At 44.4% G+C, this 24,955-nt stretch overlaps 2 protein-coding genes across 13 annotated transcripts; one reads left to right on the forward strand and one right to left on the reverse strand.

Moving 5' to 3' along the window:
* Positions 1 to 707: 707 nt before the first annotated feature.
* Positions 708 to 8,245, forward strand: LOC103650813 (protein LAX PANICLE 2). 10 transcript variants are annotated; one of them, XM_008676386.4, is made up of 5 exons: positions 708 to 2,114; positions 2,287 to 2,337; positions 2,409 to 2,499; positions 3,433 to 3,599; positions 7,742 to 8,245. In XM_008676386.4, the coding sequence occupies exons 1-5, from the start codon at positions 1,468 to 1,470 to the stop codon at positions 7,749 to 7,751; spliced, it is 966 nt and encodes a 321-aa protein (XP_008674608.1). In that variant the 5' UTR covers positions 708 to 1,467; the 3' UTR covers positions 7,752 to 8,245. The 10 variants fall into 10 exon arrangements, 8 of the variants coding, with proteins under 8 accessions (XP_008674608.1, XP_023157784.1, XP_008674610.1 ...); XM_008676388.3 differs by having other exon boundaries at positions 710 to 2,114; positions 3,444 to 3,599; positions 7,742 to 8,243; XM_008676385.4 differs by having other exon boundaries at positions 712 to 2,114; positions 7,739 to 8,245.
* On the reverse strand, positions 8,211 to 20,027 carry LOC103650814 (unconventional prefoldin RPB5 interactor). 3 transcript variants are annotated; one of them, XM_008676390.4, is made up of 11 exons: positions 19,373 to 20,027; positions 18,675 to 18,734; positions 18,424 to 18,591; positions 17,830 to 17,893; positions 10,010 to 10,293; positions 9,822 to 9,926; positions 9,705 to 9,738; positions 9,264 to 9,415; positions 8,880 to 8,936; positions 8,721 to 8,801; positions 8,211 to 8,608 (listed from the first exon to the last, which is right to left on the reverse strand). In XM_008676390.4, the coding sequence occupies exons 1-11, from the start codon at positions 19,574 to 19,576 to the stop codon at positions 8,546 to 8,548; spliced, it is 1,272 nt and encodes a 423-aa protein (XP_008674612.1). In that variant the 5' UTR covers positions 19,577 to 20,027; the 3' UTR covers positions 8,211 to 8,545. The 3 variants fall into 3 exon arrangements, with proteins under 3 accessions (XP_008674612.1, XP_008674614.1, XP_008674616.1); XM_008676392.3 differs by having other exon boundaries at positions 9,264 to 9,355; positions 19,373 to 19,900; XM_008676394.4 differs by lacking the exon at positions 19,373 to 20,027 and adding an exon at positions 19,310 to 19,332.
* Positions 20,028 to 24,955: the final 4,928 nt, after the last annotated feature.

The raw sequence follows: 24,955 nt of genomic DNA on the forward strand, positions 1-24,955 counted from the left end.
TCAGTACAACTCATTCAGAGAATTATGGAAACTGCTGCATGCATGGGCAACAATATAATTTATGTAGTGCATAAGAACGAACTTAGAAGCTAACATTTTCTTCATAAACAATTCATGTAGTGCATAAGAAATATTCACATGCATGATCACCGATGCTTAGGATACATGCATGTGGGACTAAACCAGCAGCTAGGGTTGGGGTGGGGGCCGGGGAAGGTGTGGTCATGCACCCCACCACGCGTTCATTTCTCTTTAACACTGAATTTGGATGCATATTTTCTTTTTCATGAAGAACTGCATGCATCGCCGTTCCTCCTAGGTTGGTTACATTTCTTTTTCGTAGGATACATGCGTGTCGCTGATGTCACGTAATCATATTAGTTAAGACTGATGATGGAATAAGAGGGCTGGTGCGTGTATGGTATTTATATAAAAACAAACAAACAAACACATTTTTAGCATATGCTTCCCAGAAAATCGTATGCTCTTTTCCATCAAAACAGGAACTACTTTTCTCCATATGCATGTATATGCATGAACTATCTTTATTCTGTGATAGCCGACTGATATATATGAAGAAAAAAAAATGTTCTGATCAGACTTGCTTAGCATCATAAGACTAATTAAGGTATCCGATCAGACTTGCGAAGTGACCAGCTGGTATCAGCTAGCAGGGACAGATAGTGGAGTTGCCATGGTGACGCCTCAACGTACGTACACGACACTTCACTTGCTCCCATCTCTCCTACCGCTCTTGTTCTGAAATACTCTCCCTCTGAGGCCTATGGGCTATGGCTATGGCTGCCTTTGTTCGCACAGCCGCTAGCGTGAGGGGTTTCCTTCTCCCTCCAACCCGCATCGTTCACCAATCCCAGGGAGATCGATTCTACAACACGATCATGGCATGCACAGCCTTAAAGTAACACTATAATTCTTCATTTGTAGCACTAAGCACACGCTATGAATTAATATATATAATACATTTACACACACATCATTTTCTTAATTTGTTTCCTCTCTCTCTCTCTCTCTCTCTCTCTCTCTCTCTCTCTCATGTCGACTGAGCAAGCAAGTACTATTTCATCTCTCTTAGCCACAGGCTTCGTGCAGGCTCGAGACCAAAGGGAAAGTGAGGCCACGCACTATCATCTCTGTCTCTCCCCCTAGCTCTCTATTGGATTGGCTTGCTCCCCCAATAGGAGAAAAGCGAGGATTCAGAATCCTCCTCTTCCTCCTCCCCTTCCACGCCATCTCTCTCTTCAGCTAGATAGCTTCTCGATTCACCTTCTTTCCTTGCACTCGTCTCTAGCAGCCGTGGTGCAGCTAGGTGATTGAGTATATACGAGATGCAGCGCACGACCGATAGGGAGCTGTAGCTAGAGATCGATCGAGACATGATACGTACCACCACACGGTCGCGGCCAGCAGCACCAGCAAGAGGAGGAGGAGGAGGAGGCTGTCGCCGCCATGGTCCCAACAACTAGGAACCTGTTGTTGCACCATGACGTCGACGGCAAGAGCAGCCGCGGCAGGCCGTGCTACCACCCGGCCGGCCACCAGTACTACGTCGGCATCGCCGCCCAACTGGAGGCCTCGGCGGCATCCGCCGCGTGGCAGCAGGACCACCAGAGCAAGCCGTCGAGATCCCCTCGGCTGCTGGGCATGGCAGACGACGACGAGCAGCCGGACGCGGCGGCAGGGCCCAGCACGAGCTCCGCATCACCGGGCGGCGCCGGCGCAGGAAACGGACGAGGAGGAGACTGGCTCCAGCTTGGCCTAGCCGCAGCCGCGGCGTCGGCGTCGTCCTCCGGCGACAACAGCACCATGGATCCGGATCCCCCGGCTCCCACGGAGCTGGAGCTTTCCGCCTATGACAAGCGGAACGCCTGCAGGATGAGGCGGCCGCCGTTGTTCCCGCTGCCGCTTAGGAGCTACCACCCGCCCTACGGCTACGGACGGTATCGACCGGCGGCGGCAGCAGCTAGCCGGTCCATGCCGTTCATGCCTCCGTCCAGGTGCTCCAGCAGCGATGCCATAATAAGAGTCATCAGCCCGCCGCGGCGGCGGACGGAGGCGCCCAGGCTGTGGCTGACGCTTCAGGCAGCTCCCAACCAGTAAGTGACGTGAAGCCCACAACTTTACTCATGTGTAATGTATTGCTTCCAAAAAACAAACTTCATGAGCTTATACTGTTCAGGTTTTTCTGTTAGTGTTGATCGATTTCATTCATGTCGCGCCGTCGCGCGTGCTACTAATTGACTACTCTCTTCTTTTCAATTCTTGCAGAAGTAGAGAGCCTGTTTTGCCTCAGATAGCAAAGAGCTACCTAAGAATCAAGTAAGTAATAATTATATATAGTAATTAAGAGGCCATTCGAAACTAACTAACTACTAGCTGATCTTCTGCAGGGACAGCAACATGACGGTGGAGGTGGTGATGAAGTACTTGGCCGAGAAGCTAGGGGTCGCGCGGTCTCGGTCTCGGTCTCGGTCTCATCAGGTATGCATCAACTCCTGCACCATTACGTTATTATTCGGAGTGCTCTAATTTGCAAAGCATAATAAACACGCGTCGTCGTGGTTTTACGTATTCGACTAATAGTCAATAGCGAACTAAACAGTGGTAATTAATAAGCATGCACTCTTGCTGAAATCGATCTGCAGCACAACTTGAACTGCGTATATTTATTTATTTATTTATATAATCGTCATGAAAGAAACATTATACCTAAGCATACGTAGGGCCCTATAGGCTTGTTGTTTCTTTCTTTTTCTTTTTTCCCTTTTTTGTTTTTGCTTTCCAAATCACAGTACGCGGAGGGGGACTGAAGGGGCTAAAATCTCCTTATTCAATTTTAAATAAGAAGGTAATTTTAGCTCCTTAATCTACTCCAGCATTTTAGTTTCCAAAGTAGCCGTTCAGGTGAGGTAGTCGAAAACTAACACCGGAAACGTCTCGTGCGTTTAATTCCATATACGATGGAGACTTGTAATTAAGAGAGTTGAAAAGGGATTGGAAATGGACCGAGTATGTATATATATGTTCAGATCAGCAAAGGTAACCGTTGAATCATGAAAGAGGCTAGGCTATAGCTGCTCATCAGGTGTCTTCAAACCATATCAGGAGGCTATAGGCCAGCTTGATTATTACATATTATGAATGCATTAGTTAATATTTGTCCGAAGACGATATATGCCTCCAAGAACCGGTTGTTTACACTAAAGAAGCCGGTTCGGATTAAAAAAAAGCCAAGCGAAGGGGCCAGCATGCAGGGGCGTCCATGGGCCTGTGCAGGCTGGGCGACCGCACAGGGCCCCCAAAGTTGAAGGGCCCCCAAGTTAATCTAAAACATCAAGGTAGACATTCAGCAGCTTCTAATTTTCTAGGTCATCAGTTTATCACCTTCCACCTCGGCGTCATTCTAATTTCCAGTTCCACAATAGCCGGCGGGACTGCAAGAACCGAGAGCGCGCGGCCAAGGCCGGAGGCCAGAGAGACTGCGGGAGCGGGAGCGCACCGTCAACCCGTCGTGCCCAGTGCGTCAATGCCCACCGGCCACCGCCAAGGCGACGTCGGCCAGCCGCCAGCCGTAGAGCAGAGTACGTAACGTACGCATTGATAATTCTATTTTTTCAGCAATTCTATTGTCTGCTCGTCTACTTGTCTAGTTGTCTTATCCTATTTTTTAATAATTAATGATGTTTTTCAAGTAAAAATTATGTAGCAGGTACAATACTTAGACTACTACTATAATTTATAATATAGTTTATTGATATATATTACTATTTTGTTATTTTGCTAAGTTAAACTAGTCCTTATCTATTATTTAGCACGGGGCCTCTAATTCCTTCGGGACGCGCCTGCCAGCATGCAACTACTACTACACACGTTCCTCCATCTTGCTGGTCATCCAAATGTAGGAGCACATGCATCTAGGCCGTCATGCGCGTGCGTGCATGTCTGTGCGACGACGACTGAGCGCATGCATGCATGCATGCATGCATGCGTTTCAGTCATCGTGCATACGCATATGTGCTGCTGGCACTACTACTCGCCACTTTGCATTTGGGACATGCGATGCGATGCGATGCACGCACGCACCACTACGACCTTTGCTTCTTTATTTTGACCGGCCGGGCAGATCGGATCGGAGGGCCAACCCGAACCCGACCGACGCATGCATGCATCATATATGGTGACGGAGCTAGCTACTAGGCGCCGCTGCTCTGCATGTGCTGCACGCGTAGGACCGCGCGCGCGTATGGCGCCATTGCTAGCTGACAGCAATGCACGCGGTGCCTGGATGGAGTGATCGATGGGTACGTACGCACGCGTGTAGTGCTCTCGATCGCACGTGTGTACGATCCACGAGCCAGCTAGCTACTAGCTCTGCTAGGCTAGCTAGCCATTGGATCCAGGCATCTGCTAGCTCTCTCTAGCTGGTCCACACGACCACACTAGCTGTAGCCTATATATAGGGGGATCGATCCACTAGCTGACTAGACTGTCACTGTTGATCACGTACCTACATCCTACGCACACACATATAGCTAGGCAGTAGGGCGGTCCCCTGCGTGTCAGTCACCTCCACCCGCCGCCACAACCCCAACCCCAACCCTACCTAGAGTGTATCCTTAAAATTATCTAACTATAAAGTTTTAAACCTTATCAAGTACCACAACTTTTGATGTAGAACGTATCATATCATGCATCCGTGATTATTTGAAAAAAAAAATCAAAAAGTTGGATCTAAAAATATGTTAAATTTAAAACACACATTTGAGAGTCTAAATGAGTTTAAATTTAAATTAAAAAATTTGCCAGCTACAAACGTGCATGTAGCTCAGATCAGCAACCGCAACTTTCGTATTCACCATTGGAGCACTCGAGACCTTCTAGGAATTCTAAAATTCAAATTTCAAAATCTATAGCTCCCAAATACTACATATTAAGGACTGATCGAAACAACTTTAAATAAAACAAATACTTTCAACTACAAATTTATAGATTCTATTGACCACACACGTCAACAATTGAGATTGTTTGGTAATTTTAAATTTCAAAATCTACAAACTTACAACAATGTTTTAGGATTCTAAATAGTTTCGATTCAAAAAAAAATCTTTGGCTCCAAAGTTGTGGATCATATGGAGAGGGCTAGCTACAGTTCTTGATATAAAGTTTGTCTTCATCAAAATTCGTATGAAAGAAGTTTTTTGATTGTTTTTTTGATGCAACTATTTACAGAGGCGAACATCTTAAGATGTTTGGCTCCATATATGAATCACTTTGAGGGTACGGACTCTTAATTAGAATGTCTTTCTCTAAAATTATTGGTTAGCGAGGGCAATAGTGTTTTAATATGCCCACCTATAACAAAACGATTTATGTAGGTGGATGTCCTAAGTCGTTAATTGATGGTTTTCGGAGGCGGGCTTCTTAGAACGTCCGCCTTCTTAATATTTTGAGAGGCGGACATAGTTCTAGTGGTGCTCTCCTAATGATTTTTTAGGCGGTAGCTAGGTTTGTCCATCTTCATTATATTATAAGCTGTTTGGTTTGAGGAATAAGCTAGTCTATCATCTTCTCACTCCTTACTTTTTTTGTTTGGTTTGTAGAATGGATTGAGTTAATCTATCATCACCTCATTCCTTATAGTTATTTAATTAGTACTAATATGAGAAATGGGGGCATCCCACCAAATTTGAGGAATAGACCCATGATGCACCACCATATTTTGGATGAAGTGATTCCTCAAACCAAACACCCCCTTAGTACTTTGACCTATCTGGCAAGATTATATTTATAGTAGTGATAATGGCATCTCTGTTAATATGCAACTCGTCGTTCGGTTTCGCTTATAGTCATTTTTAGTTTTATCCTAAATCCAAGCTCATTTGACCAAGTTCTAACTATTGTTATTATTTGTCTTTTTGGACCTAGTATGTTTTTTCCCCTACGCACACATCTTTTTTAGGTTTTTATTAGCACATATATCCCCTTTGTTATAGTATATAAGGGGTAACAACATTTTATTCTAGTCTTATAATGTAAGACATAATCTATCTAGACATGCGTACATCGATACAGTAGTATAGAGATAACTAAATATATTTACTGATCTTTAAACAAGAGGTGCGTGTATATGCTCAATAGTACAAAAAGGCTCAAAGCCTGCGGGGACGATATATTTTTACAGGCGGTTTCGGTTATCCACCGACTGTGTTATTTCTAGTGGCGGTTCCTTAAGAAAACCGCCACTAGAAATCGTATTTCTACTGGCGGTTCCTTAAGAAAACCGCCAGTAGAAATCTATGATTTGTAGTGGCGGTTTTCTTAAGGAACCGCCACTAGAAATACGATTTCTAGTGGCGGTTTTCTTAAGGAACCGCCACTAGAAATCATTTTTATCCTTAATTTTTCGAGTTTTTCAAACGGCCTCGTATGACAAAACCACCAAAATAAAAGTTGTAGATCTCTAAAAGTTATGAAACTTTGTAGTTGACAACTTTTTTGTTTGAACTCATTTCGGTTCTCAAAAATTGAATCTAAGTATGTCAAATTTAAAATTCAAATTTTGCAAACTACCTCGGATGAAAAAAGTGTCAAAATAAAAGTTGTAGAACTTCAAAAGTTATTTATCTTTGTAGTTGACAACTTTTTTATTTGAATTTGTTTAGGGTCTCAAATAAGCAATTTACACTCAAATGGTTGTAATATGTGGAGAAAACAACTACAAACTAGACACAAAACATGTCATAGACGGAGTGGTAGGGGAGGGTACGCGCGAGGGTGAGGTCGACGGTTCAAATACTAACAACCGCGTAGCGCGCGAAAAATGCCGCGACTTGCGACTTGCGGGTGGGGTGGGCCTAATAAAAATAAATTTTTTAACTATTTTAAAATATGTTTTATGTTTCCTGGAAACGATTTGCACTGACGGTTTTATTACGTCGACCGCCAGTGAAAATCGATTTTCACTGACGGTTTTATTACGCCGACCGCCAGTGAAAATCGATTTTCACTGGCGGTCCTCAGTTACCCGCCTGTAAAAATGATGATTTCTACTGGCCCCTAGCACTGGCGGTTACGAAAAACACCACTATAAATAGGTTTACAACCGCCACTATAGAACTTCTCTGTACTAGTGATATTAAAGGGCAAAAAAATTCATGTTTATACGAGTTAGGAAGAAAACAGTAAGCCAAACAAATAAACTTTTGCGGCAACGATGCGAATAAAGCTTTGCAGCGGCAGGACGGAGATGCCTGGAGCGCGCGTGCTGCTGCGCATGCATGTGGTATGGTAGCTCTCTCCTGTCTAGCCAGCACCAGCTAAGCTAGCTCTCCATGCATGCACACGTCTCTATGCCATCACGCTTATGTTATGCATGTACTGTGTGTATGTTTGTTAGGTAGGGAGGATCAGTTACGTACACGGTACACGTATAGCTAGAGCGTTAGCGACATACTACTACAGTAAATGTCACATCCAGCATCGTCCCACCGCCACAAGATCGAGACGCATGGCAAGAAAAACCTGACCATTAGTAGTTCGTTACGAGTTTAATAACATACGTACGTATGTACGTGTTTAGAAAATTTAATGATGCATACATATAGTTCTGCTTAATTCGTACTGGTGTATATCAGATTATCGAGATCTGGCATTTTGCGCCATCTTTACAAGCTGATTGTGACGATTATTACCAACTGAATGGAATAATGCATAATGGCAGCAGGTGGAGCTGACATGCAGAGGGCAGGTCCTTCCTCCCTTTCTGCTGGTGAGAGACGTGTGGGAGACAATCTGGTGCTCCACGGCGGCGGCGGCGGCGCCTAGGGAAGGAGTAGAAGAAGAGACACCAGCCGACGACCACCTGACTGCGCGGCGGCGCTCGTCAGCTGCTACTGACCATGTCATGACACTGTGTTACAGCACAAGTAGGAACAGCATTGCAAGCTAGCTAGCACCACTAGATCTGTAATTAACTCCACTTATTGGCCGACATGTTCTTTGGGGGGGTTTTACCAACTCCGATCACTGATGGCTGGCTAACCGATGATGCGATGCTTGGACGTTGGACCAACCAACCAAATCACCCTCACGATTTCCTTCTTTGCTCCATTTCCCATGGGTTCCCTCGTCACTATTTAGTCTCCGTAGATTGTGTTGTCATCAGTCTTAAGCAGCATGGTTTTCCAATTAAATCCAGAGAATATAATCTTTCGACACTTTCTTTCTTTCTTTTGTTGCCGAAAGATTTACAAACGGCATGGCGGCATATATATATAGGTTTCTGAAAGAGATACTGCACCACCAGCCACTAATTAAACTGAATCTAACTGAACATCCCATGTATCCCCGCCAAACAGTCTCACTGGTGAAGGTGCACTCCACAACAACAGGCCCCAAGAGGGCAATCGCTCCACAACAAAATGTCTAGCTTCCAGGTGCTCAGCTCGCACAAAACTACCACTTAACATGATTGTTCCAGATGCATCTAATCAACCACCGAAGATACATCGCCCCGTGGTATCGAGACTTACCGCCCTCCTTTCTGCATCTTGAATTTTGACATGGGCCTTGAAGACGCAGAAGTACCAGGCTGTCAAAACATTCAGGAAAAAAGTAGTAAGAGAAGAGATCGATGTGGATTTACATAGCACCAGCGCGAGGTTCAGAAGAAGATGGTGGGGTGGGGAAGAAAAGCATCTTACTTTTGCCAACGAATTGCCCGCAGAAGGTTGAATGGTTGAAAGATCGTCATCGTCGTGCTCGACGATAGATCCTGTGAAGGCCTGCTGACAGAATAAGTCAATAAGCGAAGCGCACAGCAAGTTTGCCAGTGGCATCAAACAGAGTACAAGAAGACTGACCTTTCGCCCACTCGATATTATCTTTCGGTCACATGATGGAGTGGGGTCTGAAGAACTCTGCAAATGTAAGTATAAATAGCCATGATTCAAGCAACGGGGGCAACAGTAAATTATGGCATAGTACATATGTTAGCGGGGACAGGGCGTGTTCAGACATTAGAGCCGTTTACAGCCAAATGACAAATGAACATTATTGCAGCATCAAATATTTCTATCTTAACTCTAAAGTATGTACTTAAATTCTTTCATGAGAACCGGTACTCTTGTTTTTCATGTACAATAATGTCAGTGCTCAAGTCCATCGTGCAACCCTTGCTGAGAGTCTAATGCAGGCAAAGGAATGAACAAAGAAGTTCTGTAAGAAGTGAAGCCATAGTTACCTACCTTGAGCCCAGGATCAGACTGTATTGAACCCACTAGCAAGGTAGGAGACTTTGACGAACTAACCACAAATTTGTCGTCTTCAAAAGAAACAGCTGCAAGTAGAACGTGTGGGCTCACACATAAATCAGCAATATGGTACATGATTCTGCACACTTACAGAAAGCAGATGAAGCACCAAGTGAAAAACAAAATTCAGGTTCAGTTCCATCTCCAGCAACAATACACAAAGGTGTCAATTCTACTATGCTACGAATAAGTTGCCTCCAACCAAGGGCTGAACTAGGGGTGATAATGGACTCTAAATTTTACACTATAAAATTTAAGGATCAGATCGTATTTGGATTGGGCTCTATTTTTTAAAACTAAAATTAATTAAGAGCTCAAACGAATCATGAAGAACATTTGAATCGTGATCCGTTACCACCCCTAGGCCGAACTAACCTTTAGTGTGAACTCGGACATCAGGATTTGTTATCTGCAAATAAGAACAAATAGTGTTGTGACCAGGAAATACTGGATACAATGCAGAAGGTAGACAAAGAAGGATAAACAACATACAGAAGTTTGGCCACCAAATACTGGATGAGATGTATCGGCTGATGGTGTATGAGAAATGTCTTTCAGCATTTCATCTCCTCCAGGCTTCTTCAGTGCACTCTTCAGCTATTAGTAAGAGGATTAAAAAAGACAAATTCCAGCAACTGAACCAAACTATATTAGGTCAGACTAGCTTGAGAAACAAGTACCTTGATATTCCCATTACTCCTATCATTGCCACCATTTCCAAAAAATAAAGCACCAGAACCAGAACTGTGGTCCTCATTGCCATCACTTAAAGCATTTCCGGGTTCCTTATTTTCCTCACCATCCTCACTTGTACCAGCATCTCCATCATCGTCGCCATCATCATCATCATCTTCACAAGTATTTCCAGCTTCCTTTTCTTCCCTTTCGAGTTCAACTAACCTTGCCATGATTTGAGCATGTTCCCTATCATTATCAAACATAACCCCAGTAGCAATTGAAGCCTCTGAAGTAGACAAGGAGAAAAAAGAAGTCATGTCAAAGTAGAAGATTCAAGTTAGTTGATATGATACACATATAACCGAAGGTCTACTGCCAGTTTTATATCAACAACAAACAGACATTTTAGTCCCAAGCAAGTTAGGTAGGCTTGAGCTGAAACCCAGCAGAAACCACGGATAAAGTTTAGGCACTTGGATAGCTATTTTCCATGCACTCATATTTAAGGCCAAATCGTTGGATATATTCAATCCTTTCAAGTCTCTTTTTACTGCCACTTTCAATGTCAACTTCGGTCTTCCTCTCTTCCTATTGCCATCACCTTAGGATCTCACTATACATTGGTGCCTCTAGAGGTCTCTGTTAAACATGCATAAATCATCTCAATTGGTGTTAGATAAGGTTTTCTTCAATTGGTGCTACCCCTAGCCTATCATGTATATCATCTTTCCAGACGACATATCTCTCTATAGCATTGATCTTAAATACCTAAAGGTACCCTTCATGTACACTACTTCGACCTTTCAAACTAACATCTCCTTCCTCATGTGTAGTAGTGCCAAAGTCACATCGCATATATTCGATTTTAGTTCTACTGAGTCTAAAATCTTTGGACTCTAGACTCTTCCACCATAATTCCAGTTTCCTATTTAATTTGCGCGACTTTCATCAACTAGCACTACATCGTCCACAAGAAACATACACCAATAAATATCCCCTTTATATCCCTTGTGACCTTATCCATCACCAAGGAAAAAAAGATAAGGGCTCAAAGTGTCAGTTTTATACCACAGAAAAGAATAATAGTATCGCCAGAACAAGTCATCAAATCATGCCTAAACATATATAGAAAAGTAAAAGATATGGAGGAATGAAACAGTGACAGATCAACTTGCTGCAAGATCAGTTAAACTTCACATAACCAGGATTACTAAACAAGAATATTCTACCATTCAAGGAGGATTTAAAAAGAAAAGGAGGATAGATATACTGCACAAAAATATATATAAGAATAAAATATATTAAGAACTCATAAGAAGAGAAGATAAATCATGAAGACAAGATAAGAGCATATTAGATTATAGCCATTAGATAACAACTTAAAAACAACAGGCCTTTTGTTAGAATTACTCCGGCTGCGGAGGTTGTATGAGTGGCTAATGGTTAGAGGGTTGGAGGAAGAGGTGTGAGAGATTGCCGTGGTGACGCCTGACCTAGGGTTCAGGCGCAGCAATGGGGTTGAGAACAGCAGGGAGGCAAGACTCAATCTCTTTCTTTGATTAATCTTTCCTGATTACAGACTAAAGGCATAGAGGGCTTATATATTGCCCTGGCCTAACAAGACTTCCTCCTTTTAAGGGGATCTAAACAAACTACCTTTATTTAAGGAAAATCTAAACAACTCTAGCTATCTTATCTGAGTACTTATCTGCTCAGTCTAGCTTATCTTCCCCTGGCTGCTTAGGCCGGCGCCCATATACTTTTCCAGTCATAACATCTCTCCCTCCCTCGACGAACAGCTCGTCCTCGAGCTGAAATTGTGGGTAGGAAGTTTTGAACTGCTGCAGGGGCTCCCATGTGGCTTGCTCTAGCTGCTCTGCATTCCACTGAACCAGGATGAACCATTTACCACGCTGAAGTCGAGCTTTGAAAACTTTTTGTGGTGTGGGCAGAAGCCTGCCGTTTTCCAGTACTGGCAGAGCTGGTGGTAGAACAGGAGGTGATCCTCTGAAAGGTTTGAGTAGTCCTACGTGGAAAACATCATGGATGCGGGCTCCTTTAGGCAATTCCAGATGGTATGCCACTGAGCCGATGCGTTCCAGAACTTGGAAGGGCCCTGCATACCTTGGTCCCAGTTTCCCTTTTGGTCGGCTGACCAGTGATTGTGCCTGTCGGTGTAACAGGCGTAGCCAAACGCAGTCGCCCACCTTGAACTCCAGATCTCGGTGATGGCCATCATAAAACCGCCTAGCATGTTCCTGGGCCTGTAGGAGTCTGTCTCTGACTTCCGCGAGAAAGCAGTCCCATTCGCGAAACATTTCTTCTATAGTTGGTGTAGCTGCTGCTCCTTGCTGGTATGGGATGAGTGGAGGGGGGTCTCTGCCATAGACCACTTTAAACGGGGTTGTCTTCAGGGCTGAGTGATAAGAGGTATTGTAGCAATATTCAGCCCAAGCAATCCAGTCAACCCAGGCCCTCGGACGATCCCCTGTGATGCAGCGCAGGTACATGGCGATAGTTTTATTGACCACTTCAGATTGCCCATCAGTCTGTGGATGAAAGGCTGTGCTCATCCTTAGTTTGACGTCGGCTAGCTTGAAAAGGTCCCTCCAAATGTGTCCCGTGAACACTGGGTCTCGGTCACTGACTATAGAGTTTGGGAACCCATGCAGTCGGACAATCTCATCAAAGAATGCCCTTGCTACTGTGGTTGTTGTGTATGGATGACTCAATGGAATGAAGTGGGCATATTTGGAGAATCGATCGACGACTGTAAGAATGACTGATTTGCCATATACCTTTGGTAGGGCTTCGATGAAATCCATTGAGATGTCAGACCAAATCTGAGCTGGTACCTCCAAGGGTTGCAATAGTCCTGCTGGATGGAGTGTTTCTGTTTTGTTTTGCTGGCAAACTGCACAAGAACGAACCCAATCTCTAACCAGTGCCCTGTCCCTGTGAACAAAGAAATCTGTCCTCAACCTTTGCAGGGTTTTCTGGATGCCGCCGTGGCCTGCGGAGTGAGCTGTGTGCAGGATAGCAGGAAGTATGCTGGAAGATTGTGGTACAAAAATCTGATTGCCATGCATTATGAGTCCCTCTCTGATCTGCCATGGCGCACCCTGCTGCCCTGTGTTGATCTGATTGTGTAGGAGCTGAAACTCTTGGTTGCTTGCACAGTCTTGTTGGAGGTCTTTGTAGAGTTGAAAGGTTGGTGTTGAGATCGCATAGACCGACCCACTGGTGGTTTCCCTGCGCAAAAGAGCGTCTGCTACTGTATTTAGTCGGCCAGCCCTATATTCCACCTTGAAGTCGAAACCAAATAGCTTACTAATCCACTGATGCTGAGGTACAGTTGAGAGCCGTTGATCGAGCATATACTTGAGGCTGAAATGGTTTGTACGTACCACAAATTTCCTGCCCCACAAGTATGGACTCCAATGGCGTACTGCTTGTACCAGTCCAATGAGTTCTCTCTCATATGCAGAGAGCTTGACATGTCGGGCTGCAAAGGGGCGGCTGAAGAAGGCAATTGGTCCCTCATCTTGATGCAGTACAGCGCCAAAACCTGAGCCGGACGCATCACAATCAACAATGAATGAGTTGGCAAAATTTGGGAGTTGCAAGACAGGGGCTGTAGAGAGAGCTCTTTTCAGTGCCTCAAATGCTTTGTCTGCCTCCGGACTCCACTGGAAACCCTCTTTTTTTAGGAGTTTTGTTAGTGGTGCAGCTATTACTCCAAAACCCTTGATAAACTTGCGATAGTAGCCTGCCAACCCCAGAAATCCTCGCTGTCCTCGTGGTGCCTGTGGCTGTGGCCAGGAAGTGACAGCCTCCACCTTGGCACTATCCATGGCGACTCCCTCTGCAGAAATCACATGTCCCAGATAGGTGACGGTTGTGGTTCCAAAGGAACACTTAGACTGCTTGGCGAACAACTTGTTGGCTTTCAGGGACTCCAAAACCGCCTTGACATGTATTAGGTGGTCAGACCATGATGCACTGTAAATGAGAATGTCATCAAAAAATACGAGCACAAATCGCCGAAGGAACTGTCCCAACACTTCATTCATGAGGGCCTGGAATGTTGCCGGGTCATTGGAGAGACCAAATGGCATGACCAAGAATTCAAAATGACCATGATGTGTTCGGAAGGCTGTTTTGTGCACATCATCGGGGTGAACACGGACCTGGTGATAACCTGAACGCAGATCCAATTTGGTGAAGAATCTTGCACCCTGAAGTTCATCCAACAATTCATCCACTACAGGTATAGGATATTTATCCTTTACTGTCTTCTCATTCAAAGCTCTGTAGTCAATGCAAAAGCGCCAAGAATTGTCACTTTTCTTTACTAACAATACTGGGGCTGAGAAAGCCGATGTGCTGTGACAGATGATGCCTTGTTGGAGCATGGCCTTACACTGGGCTTCAAGTTCATCTTTCTGGAGCTGTGGATATCTGTAAGGTCGTACTGCTACTGGTGCTGTTCCTGGGAGGAGATGAATCCGGTGATCACAGCACCTAGCTGGGGGAAGGCCACTAGGTGTCTCAAACACTTCGTGAAGCTGCTGTAGCAGACATTCCATCATAGGTTTGGGCTCTGCCTTGAGTGACCGGACTGCAGGTCTCATGGAAATGTCCCAGCGCTGCGAACCCAGACCCTTCCAGAGAATACGTTGTCCTCTCCTCCAGAATGCCATACACAAATCTTCAAGATCCCAAAGGATGGGTCCCAAAGTGCGCAGAAATGTGATACCCAATATAATGTCAAAGGAATCTAGAGGAATGGTGGGCAACGGCAGAAATGCTCATCCTTCAGTTAAGGCCTTCTTCTCGGTAGCAATCTCCTCGGTAGTGGGCAACGGCAGAAACACTTTGTTTTGGACAGATAATTGGATTGATGGCCAAAGTCTATGTCAGCTGGCCCCTCATTTGGTCCAGATGGTCTCTTCTAGGGCTAAAATGAGGAATGTCCACGATGCCCTCATCTCAAGGAGCTGGGTCCATGATATTAGAGGAGCTATCACTGTAAATGTTTTGTCTGACTTCCTCAAGGTTTGGGACCTCACTTCAGACTGGGTCTTAACACCAGATCAGGAGGATAAGCATAGCTGGAGACTTTCAAGCTCAGGTTTATATTCGGCCAAATCGGCATATACCGGTTTCTTTTTTGGAGCAACAACTTTTAAACCTTGGGAAAGGATTTGGAAATCATGGGCTCCATGTAAATGCAAGTTCTTCATATGGCTCGTGGCCCACGATCGCTGCTGGACAGCAGACCGACTAGCAAAAAGAGGAATGCCTCACCCTCAATTTTGTATACTTTGTGATCAAGAGGAAGAAACGATAAACCACTTGCAGGTTTCCTGCGTTTTCTCTCGGGCTGTCTGGTTCCAGATGATGAAATCTGTTGGGTTGCAGCATCTTGCTCCTAACCCTGCGTGCTCCTCCTTTGAAGATTGGTGGGAAAGGGTTGCTGCATTTTCTACTGGTCTAGTAAACACAGGGCTGCACAAGGGCTTGAATTCTTTGATCATTATTGGTGCTTGGGCCATCTGGAATCACCGCAATAGCTGTGTTTTTAATGGTGTGCAGCCTAGTCAAAGCATGGTCATCAATTGGGTCAAGGAGGAGGCTCATCTCTGGTATAGGGCTGGAGCCAGGGATTTATCTAACATCCTTATGCTCCAGTAATTTCAGTGGGTAATCTTTAATTTAAGTCCCCATGGTCACAGGACTAGATGTCTTTTGTTGTTGATGATGATAATTCTCTCCTTCTCCCTTTAGCCTAGTGTTTGTGGGTTCGTGTGGAGTTGTACGAGGTTTCCTTGCCTCACCCTTTCTTCTTAATATATTGATACGCAGCTCTCCTGCGTTTTCGAAAAAAAATCTAGAGGAATGGCATATGCGTCCATCAAGAACTCTTCACCGGCAATGGACATACCAATACTGTTAGCAATCTGTCGGCAGTGAATCTTGTCACCATTTGCTACTGTGGCCTGGAAACCTTGGTTGGAACTGTAGGCTAGCCACAGCCCATCTGCAATTTTGAGGCTGACAAAATTGTGGGTAGAGCCCGTGTCAAGAAGAGCTGTGAGGGCGTATCCCCGAATGTCGACTTGCAGTTGCATGGTGCCCTCTGAGCGGATGCCTGTTAAGGCGTGGAGTGAAATGATGGGTGCTGGATCCTCTGGATTGGATTCATCCTCGATTCTTGTATCCTCTTCAAAATCTGTGACCTCTAGATAGAATAGACGCGGGCACCGATGACCACGAACGTATTGTTCGTCACAGTTGTAACACAGTCCCTGTTTGCGGCGCTCAGCCATCTTGCCGGGGGTGAGCTTCTTAAATGGACGTTGTGCCCCCGTGCTGGTTGGTGCTACTACTGTTATAGTGGGCTGTTGTGCTGGAATAGGAAATGACGGCCGCTGGGGAGGCCTCGACGGCTTGCTGGTAGTTGATGTCTGGTGGACGTCGAGTGCCTGAGCCCTTCGTTCATATGCTCTTGCCAAACTTAATGCATGATTGAGATCCCGAGGAGCCATAAGTTCGACATCGATCTTGATACGCTCTGGAAGACCTGCCGTGAAGAGTTGTACCTTCTGTTCCGGAGTGAGTGGCGTGGTGTGGGCCAGTAAATCCTAGAACCTCTCCTGATAATCCTCCGCTGTTGTCCGGAATGGAAGCCTTGCCAATTCCCCAAGTGGGTTGCTGCGAAGCGGTGGTCCAAATCGGAGTTGGCATAGCTGCTTGAAACGCCCCCATGACAGGGGTGGTTCATCACGCAGGAGCTGGCTGTACCAAGTCCGTGCAGCACCGAGCATGTGATATGAAGCCAACCAGACTTTCTCCTCTTCCAACGTGCGCTGCCCCTCGAAGAATTGTTCACATCGAGTCAACCAGTGCATTGGATCTTCCTTGCCATCAAAGGTTGCAAACTCCAAGCGGTGGAAGCGAGGAACAGCAGCAGATGGTGGTGGAGAGAAAGCACTGGGTATGGTGTGCGGTAGTGGGGGAAAGGATGGAATGGGAGACGGTGAATGTGGTAACGGCAGTAGGTGCGGTGGAAGTGAGGTGGTGGTGTGTGCTGGTGCGGATATGGTGGTGGGTGGTGGTGGAAGGTGGCCATCGGTCGCTGTCATAGCCGGTGGCAGTCCACCATATCCAGGCATGTCGTAGGGGCAGTCTGGTGGTGGCGCCATGGCCGATGTTCCTGAGGTGGATTCCACCGCGGCAATGCGGGAGGACATGGAGGCCATCTGCGTGGCGAAGAGCCCCAGTTGGCGCTGGACTTCAGCAAGGGCGGTGGTGATTGCTGCCAACTCCGACGGCTGGGCTGAAGCTGCAGTTTCAGCTTCAGCAGATCCTGGCATATCCGATACCAGGTTGTTAGAATTACTCCGGCTGCGGAGGTTATATGAGTGGCTAATGGTTAGAGGGTTGGAGGAAGAGGTGTGAGAGATTGCCGTGGTGACGCCTGACCTAGGGTTCAGGCGCAGCAATGGGGTTGAGAACAGCAGGGAGGCAAGACTCAATCTCTTTCTTTGATTAATCTTTCCTGATTACAGACTAAAGGCATAGAGGGCTTATATATTGCCCTGGCCTAACAAGACTTCCTCCTTTTAAGGGGATCTAAACAAACTACCTTTATTTAAGGAAAATCTAAACAACTATAGCTATCTTATCTGAGTACTTATCTGCTCAGTCTAGCTTATCTTCCCCTAGCTGCTTAGGCCGGCGCCCATATACTTTTCCAGTCATAACACCTTTACTGTTACTGACATTAGATAATTAAAAGGAAATTCCAGATGGTTACCTGATCTTGTTGTCTTTGTCTCTGTATCCTCATCATACTCTTCCCTGATTTCAACAAGACCCTCCTGCCCACATCAACATAGTTAGGCATGCAATTAAATGCAAGTGTGCACACAAATACTTAAGGGTGAAACACCAATATGGAAATATTACTGACTTATGCTAAGATAAAATGGAGTGAACTGATCAATAATAGAAGTACATCAGTTATTAGTATGAAGTCTACAGGGCTATATATTGCTATACCCAAACACACTTCTTATAGTCAGATCATTGCTTGCATTAAGTATCGGTAAGCAGTGTAGTATTTGCCAGGGGTGCCATTCAGCACATGAGCAAAAACTGTCAACCACTCACTCACAGTGATCTAAACAAAGGTTATGGTGCTAAATTTGTCTGCATACTGAGACACAATAACTGCAATTGATGTATCCATGTGACGAATAGGTGGTTATTCATTAACCATTTTTTTCTTTTTCCCCTAACCAAGGGTTGTCGAGCGAATTGATATGATGGATACAGTCATGGCGTCACCAGGTACAACGCTAGTCGACCATTACCCATATGTACAAAACCAATAAGAGAGGGACCCTACTGAAGCCTCGGTGGCAGTGGACTCAAAAAAATTCGCCTCAGCTTCAAGATCAGTGATAGTTGCCTTCATTGCTTCGACCTGAGCTTCCAATTCCTGCCCCCTCCTGTGCAATATATCAGTCGTCTGCTTAGCAGACCTCTCGGCATAGTACCCCTCACCCAGAAGCACCTAAGACAATGCAAATCATGAGCAAGAAATTGTTGGGACAACATAGACTGAAAAACAAAAGTGCTCCATGGTGGAAACCATACCAAGAGTTCATTTGTGTGTATTAAACGCCCTGGGAAAAATGCAGCACCACCAAAGGGGACCTACAATGCATAGTTCTTTTATGAGACAAAAAAATCTTGTTGAAAAATATTTAAAGCAGTAAAGCACACAAGGTTGAAATTAAGAGATCTATATTTCCCTACAGAACAACAAAAGGAATCCCCTCAAGCTCTGAAATCAATTGAGAATGTAAATCTAGTCATTGAACTAATTAGTTATTATGTATAGCTACAATACGCCCAATGCCTAAGGCTGTCTCCAGCAACTCTCCTATCTCATCCCATATTTCAAGCTTCACTCAATGTCGTGCCCCCTATTTTACACGATCCACTAAAGACAGCCTAAAAGCGGACGACAAGAGACAAATTACTAGTACCAGTAACTAGGTACATACTTCAGTTTTCGTGCTACCAAACTGAGAGATTTGCTATTTTGCCATTATTGTTAGTGGGTCTCGAAAATTTGTCATCAGACCTACAAATCATAGACACAAATGGACTCACTAATCATAGACAGAAAATTAAGGAGGCAATGATCTGAGTGGCAAAATACCAATTATTCCCCACGGACTTCAGTCACCAAAAAATGAGGAAATTGAAAATAGCAGGTGAAGTACCATTTTTGTAGAAGAAGACACAGATAGCTGCTAGTTCATACTTGAGGTATAGAAGGTAAGGACCATGATTTCGTGGGAGAGTTCGACTGGGAGCCTGTTGACGAGGGAGACGAGGGCCGCGTTGTCGGCGACGAAGCCCAGTAGGTGCCCGAGCTCGGCGCGGCGGCCAGCGATGGACTCGGCCACCCTCGCCACGGCCCTCTTCGTCTCCTCTGGCGAGAATACGGCGCCCAGTGGCGTCGCCGTCCCCTTCCTCGGCGCAGCCATCGCTCTCCGCTTCCCCACCTCCCGACCAGAGAACGCGCTACGTCCCGGACTGCAAACTCAGTACGGCGTTCACCTGGCGTGCCTGGCAACCTTCTCCCCGGAGAGCCCTAGAGCTCGCCTCCTGCGTACGGCCCTGCCCCGTGCTTAATTTGTTGGCCGATCGCGCGCGCGAGTCGCTTCTCCCACCACAGCAGAGGGAAACGACGAGGACCAGCTACAAAGCGATGAATCTAACCGGCCCGGATGGAGGACGCCTCCCCGTCGATGGAGGTTGGGACTCGGAGCGGTGGCGGGAGAGAATCTTGAGAACAAACGGGAGGCGGCGGTGGCGGAGTGGGAGCTCCGCCGGACAACCCCGGTGCCAGTACGCACCAGCGGCCCAGCTCAATATTTTTTTTTTGCAGCCCAATAACGTCTCGATGGCCCAACCTAGGGCGCTGGGACGCAACGTGCAAGGCCGGCAGACCGCACGAGGAGCGGAGGAGGGAGGGGGTAACAAAAAAAAAGTTTATTTTGTGTTTCTCAACTATCCAAAAAAGTCAGTTTTTCTAAGTTTTTTTTCTCAAACAGAGATGTAAATCATTATATTAAAAAGAAAAGAAGCCTAAAAATAAGTAAGTACAAACTGCACCAAGGCAGGCACAAACAGACACCAAAACCCAAAAACTCTAAAAAGGCTACAACTCCAACACCTTCACCTCACCAGCCATACATTATAAACTAGCCTCACCTTTAAGGTCTAAAAAGAGCTTGGAAATATTAGGAAAAACCTCATAAAAACACAAGCATTGTGATGCTTCCAAAGGATCCAAGATACTAGAAATTATAAGACCAAAAATAGTTCTTCTCTCATCTATCAAAATCGTGGATGTTTCTCTCAGTGGTTTTTCTTCTTCTTTTATGTTTGGTTTGTCAGAATTTATAAAAATCATAATATATCACAGAAATAAAATGGAAAAATTAATTATGTTAGCCTTACCGAGTAGAATATGCATAATGAACATATGACATATGTCTTCAATATTAAAATACTAGTTTACATGGTTCAACGGTTCTTACGATTGTTGATTTTGCAAAAGAACCCTTACACTTATCTCTACTTAGATCACCAGTTTCCACCATGCATTGAAAGCCTTGCGCGTAAAACTTATCTCTACTATATAAAACACCAGTTTCAACGGTCGTCCTGCGTCACGGATCTCCTTCCCGCTCAATGCAAAAATAAAGTAAATTATGCATAAATTCGAGGTTTGAATCTTAGCTATTAGCTACACATTCACACTCACCTAACCAATAGAACACATATTTTTGTGTTTTATTAAAACAAAGTCTGCTCATATGATATATAAAAACCATGACAATACACAGGTGACTGACTAGTTATACTTTAATAAACAAGTTTTTGTTTATATATGTTTTTTATAATTAATTCATAGTTGTGTTTTCTATGATATGATTGTAGTGAAATTTTTAGGGTGTGGGTGAAACAATGCATGTTTGAGCTATAGTAAAACTTTCGTGCTCATCATATATGACTGAGTTATATATTTATCTAGGTTTATGTTTGTTAAATAGTTTTAAAATCTATAACTCATTTATAGATAACCCAAAGTACAATTTTTTTATAGACTCCACATGAGTAGATATTGAGTGAAGATACAATATGATATGCCTTTGTACAAATTTTTTGTATAGATAATCCAAAGTACAATTTTTTATAGACTCCACATGAGTAGATATTGAGTGAAGATACAATATAGAGATGCCTTTGTACGAATTTTTTGTTTTAAGTTTGGATCTACACTTTCCTGAAATTGATTCATAGTTGTAGTTTTTGTGGCTCAGCTGTAGTGATATTTTTATGGTGGGATGGTAATTTTATGCTTGAGATGTAATAGAAATTTAAAATAACTCAGTCATACATGGTCCAATAAGCATGACTTTTCTATATTTCAAGCATGCAATTATTAGCCCATCATAAGAATTTATCATAACTGGACTACAAAAACCGCAACTATAGATTTGAAGTTACAATAAAAATTATATTAAAGTATATTAAATCATACATTCATTGTGTACATCTATTCAAGTTGAGTACAGTACAATTGAATTTCATTTTATGATATTTCGATGTCTTATAATGATTTTTCAAAAAATTAACCAAAATAAAGATAAAAATAGAAACACTAAAGAAATAGGGCCATGTGATCGTTTTCTAAAGATGAGGGAGGAATCAAAATGATCCAAAATTCCCTCGAGTGAAAATCTGTAGAAAGAAAGAGTTAATGCCATCAAATTATCGAAATCCTATTATATGTCGAGTAGCAGAAACCATCAGCAAACCTATTCTGCACCACCGTCCGACCACACATGTAGCGTATAGTTTGAGGCTCTTCGTTAGACCAGTTTGACGCCATGAAAACCTCACTGAGACCTTATTAGAGACCATTAGACTCCTTTGGTCCAATGCCCTTGTGAACATGAGCAGTTTGACTGCATGAACCGACGCCACGCTCCATTGTTGGTCCCTGTAGAGGCTGGGCTAAGGTTTGTTCTGTCATATGGTCTGACACCTCAAAATCTTTTCTTCAATTTATTTCTTCATGATCTTAGGAGGTGTTTGGTTCGAGGAACCACTTCATCCAAAATGAGGTGGTGTATCATGAGTCTATTAGATTCTATGGTGCCTAGGATCGATTCCTAAGCCCCTAGAATACCAATCCATAACTGCAAATCCTCGATGACGAGTAGATCTGTTCTACTGAGAGGAATAGGGAAACATACCTTTGTTGTTGTTGTGTTAACGTGTCCTGGCTTGGTGTTGGTGGAGCGTGGCCGCTGTCACCGGCGTCACCTCCATTGTCCTGCAGGAAAAACAGGCACTAGGAACCGGGCCGTCGAGTTGGTTGTCGCGCTTCTAGTCACTCTGATGCTTAGGCGATGAGGCCTCTCTGTTGGATTAGGGTTTAGGGTGATGTACTCACATTAGCTTTTCCTGCGACCCTTTAATCCTTTATATATAACGTCGTGTGACCGGGGGCTCCAACTGAGGTTAGTGTGGGTCCTCCCAATCAAGGGCCCGATTAAGGAGATGGATAGTTGGTTAAGCCCAATCCAGGCACTGATGACCGGCTGTAGAGGACAAACCCAACAATCTCTCCTTTGTTCTCTACATCCCTTATACTCAACATTTCTGGTTTCCATCCCTCAACAAGTTTACACGTAGAGACCAAAGTGTGACAATGGCTGATTAAGTATCATATCACTGCACTCATTTGACTACAACATGCTCCCCTGTTTCAGAATGAAAGGACTTTACTATGTTGCAATCTATAGCCCCTGTGATTCAAGATCATAGGCACTCTCTTAAACCCATGTCTCTACGTGTTGTCTTAACACGTTGGGTGGAAGACTTTTTTGTGAGCAGATCCGCTAGCACTGCTATCTTCTGTTATGCTCAACTTTTATGGTTTGATCCTGAATCTACTCCTCAACAAGATAACACTAAATGTCAATGAACTTGGAAGCGCCGCTTGACTTGTTGTTATATATAGGAGTAAAATATCGTTGGCTCATTGTCGCAGTAAATTCTTAGTGGTCGCTCTATGCTATCAACCACTCTTAATTCGGGTATGAGTTTTTTCATCTATATTGCCTGCCCATTTGCCTCATACATGGTTACAAAATCAGCGTGCATTGTTGATGATGCACTAACTATATGTTTGCAACTCTTATAAGAAATAACTCTCCCAGAGAGAGTGTAAATACATACCACGAAGTGGACTTCAGTGTATCTCTACAACCTCCTCAATCGGCATCTGCATAGCCAACTATTTGTAGCGAACTAGATCTTCTGTTATGTTAGCATGAGACCATTTTGGTACCTTGGAGGTACCTTAGGGCCTTCTTGTATGCTTTATAGTGTTTTATGTCTGGGTTGATCTGATATCTCCAAAGCATTCCCGATAGTAAATTCTAAGTCAGGGCGAATATACATTTAAGCATACATAATGCTTCCGATAGTAGAAGCATATGGTACTGACTTCATCTGATCTTTCTGATACTAATTCTGGGGACACTGATGATTCCAAAACTTATCACCCTTGACTATTGGCGTGTAACACCTCTGGTGTTACTGTAACTAAAACTTGAGCATGGCATCATAAACATTGGCATTACATATGTTTGACCTACCTAGAGTGCATTCACTAGGTGAAAATTTCAAACAAGTTGTATTGTTCTAGTGTTTTGCAAATAGAACCCTGGATAGGGAACTTAACCCTAAAGAGGGGTTAAAGGGGTAAGACATAACCCAAGTTGAGGAAACCCAAAAGCTTTAGGGGAAAAGTCATAAAATGACCCTAGGAATAAACTTGAATCACATTTATACCCCTAAGCTACCAGAAACCCTAAATGAAGCCCTAGAAAACCCTAAGTCCAAACCTAGGGGCCTATGTGCAAAATTAGTCCACTTTTGGACTAAAGTGCAAAAACCAAGTTAATAAAGTATCTTAAGTCACTTGGTTCACTAAGGTGTGAATTTGGAAGCCAAACCATAAGATTTGGATTCATTTGCAAAAAGGCCCCTAGTTGTGATTTCAGCCTAAGTCTGAATTTCAGATTGGTGAGCTCAACTTTGGAGCCTTACAACTTTTAAAATATAGGGTTTTTGCCCTAGGGCACCACATCAAAATTGTAGACCAAACTAAGGATAACAACTTTGCTTAAAAGTGTGAGCATAGTTGTTAAGAAAATATTAGAGATAATCAAGCCTGAAGTCAGGCTGTCAAGCTAATACTGTCTGAATTTCAGACTAATAGTGACTTGGATCCAAGTTTGAGAGCCAATTCAACTCAGATCCAGTGCGAGTTTAAGCATGATTCCTATAACAAATTTGTAGCTGGTGTATAGCATTACAACTTTGAAGCAGAGACTTGGGGATGTTTCCATAGAAAATTTAGAGAAAATTTGATCTAAACTTGCTCTGTCAGGCGTTCTGAAGATCCTCTTCATGGTACAGTAGCCTGACTGCATCTGTTTCAGTAACCCTCACCGCCGACGATTCCCCGCTGCGATTCACGTCACTCGCGTCCAGATTCATGTTCAGGTAGACGGATAACGTCGCGGGGTAAGGGAATCTTCACCGCCGGTGAGCTGGGCTCCACTCCGGTGACCCCCCCTCGTGCTTCCCCCTCTACCCTACGGCTGGAGCAGATAAGCTCACCGGTGACCGCCGCCTCCCGGCCGTGCGCCGCGTGGCTCAACCTTTCCACCGCGTCGCCGTAACTCCCCACTGATGTCTAATCAACGCCGGTGAGGTTGCCACGACATGGGACACCAATTCACGCGCGCCAGTATTCTTCTCCACATCCGACCGCC

Source organism: Zea mays, chromosome 3, assembly GCF_902167145.1.
Source record: "Zea mays cultivar B73 chromosome 3, Zm-B73-REFERENCE-NAM-5.0, whole genome shotgun sequence".
NCBI lineage: Eukaryota > Viridiplantae > Streptophyta > Magnoliopsida > Poales > Poaceae > Zea > Zea mays.

What these genes read in the sequence shown, in the direction of transcription:
- LOC103650813 (XM_008676383.3), top strand. Translation starts at nt 1,468, where the DNA reads ATGGTCCCAACAACTAGGAACCTGTTGTTGCACCATGACGTCGACGGC. An exon ending in CTTCAGGCAGCTCCCAACCA is followed by an intron (nt 2,115 to 2,286) that starts GTAAGTGACGTG and finishes CAATTCTTGCAG; the next exon opens with AAGTAGAGAGCCTGTTTTGC. An exon ending in CTCGGTCTCGGTCTCATCAG is followed by an intron (nt 2,500 to 7,738) that starts GTATGCATCAAC and finishes GCATAATGGCAG; the next exon opens with CAGGTGGAGCTGACATGCAG.
- LOC103650814 (XM_008676390.4), bottom strand. Translation starts at nt 19,576, where the DNA reads ATGGCTGCGCCGAGGAAGGGGACGGCGACGCCACTGGGCGCCGTATTC. An exon ending in AGTCTGATCCTGGGCTCAAG is followed by an intron (nt 8,937 to 9,263) that starts GTAGGTAACTAT and finishes TTACATTTGCAG; the next exon opens with AGTTCTTCAGACCCCACTCC. An exon ending in CGGGCAATTCGTTGGCAAAA is followed by an intron (nt 8,609 to 8,720) that starts GTAAGATGCTTT and finishes ATGTTTTGACAG; the next exon opens with CCTGGTACTTCTGCGTCTTC.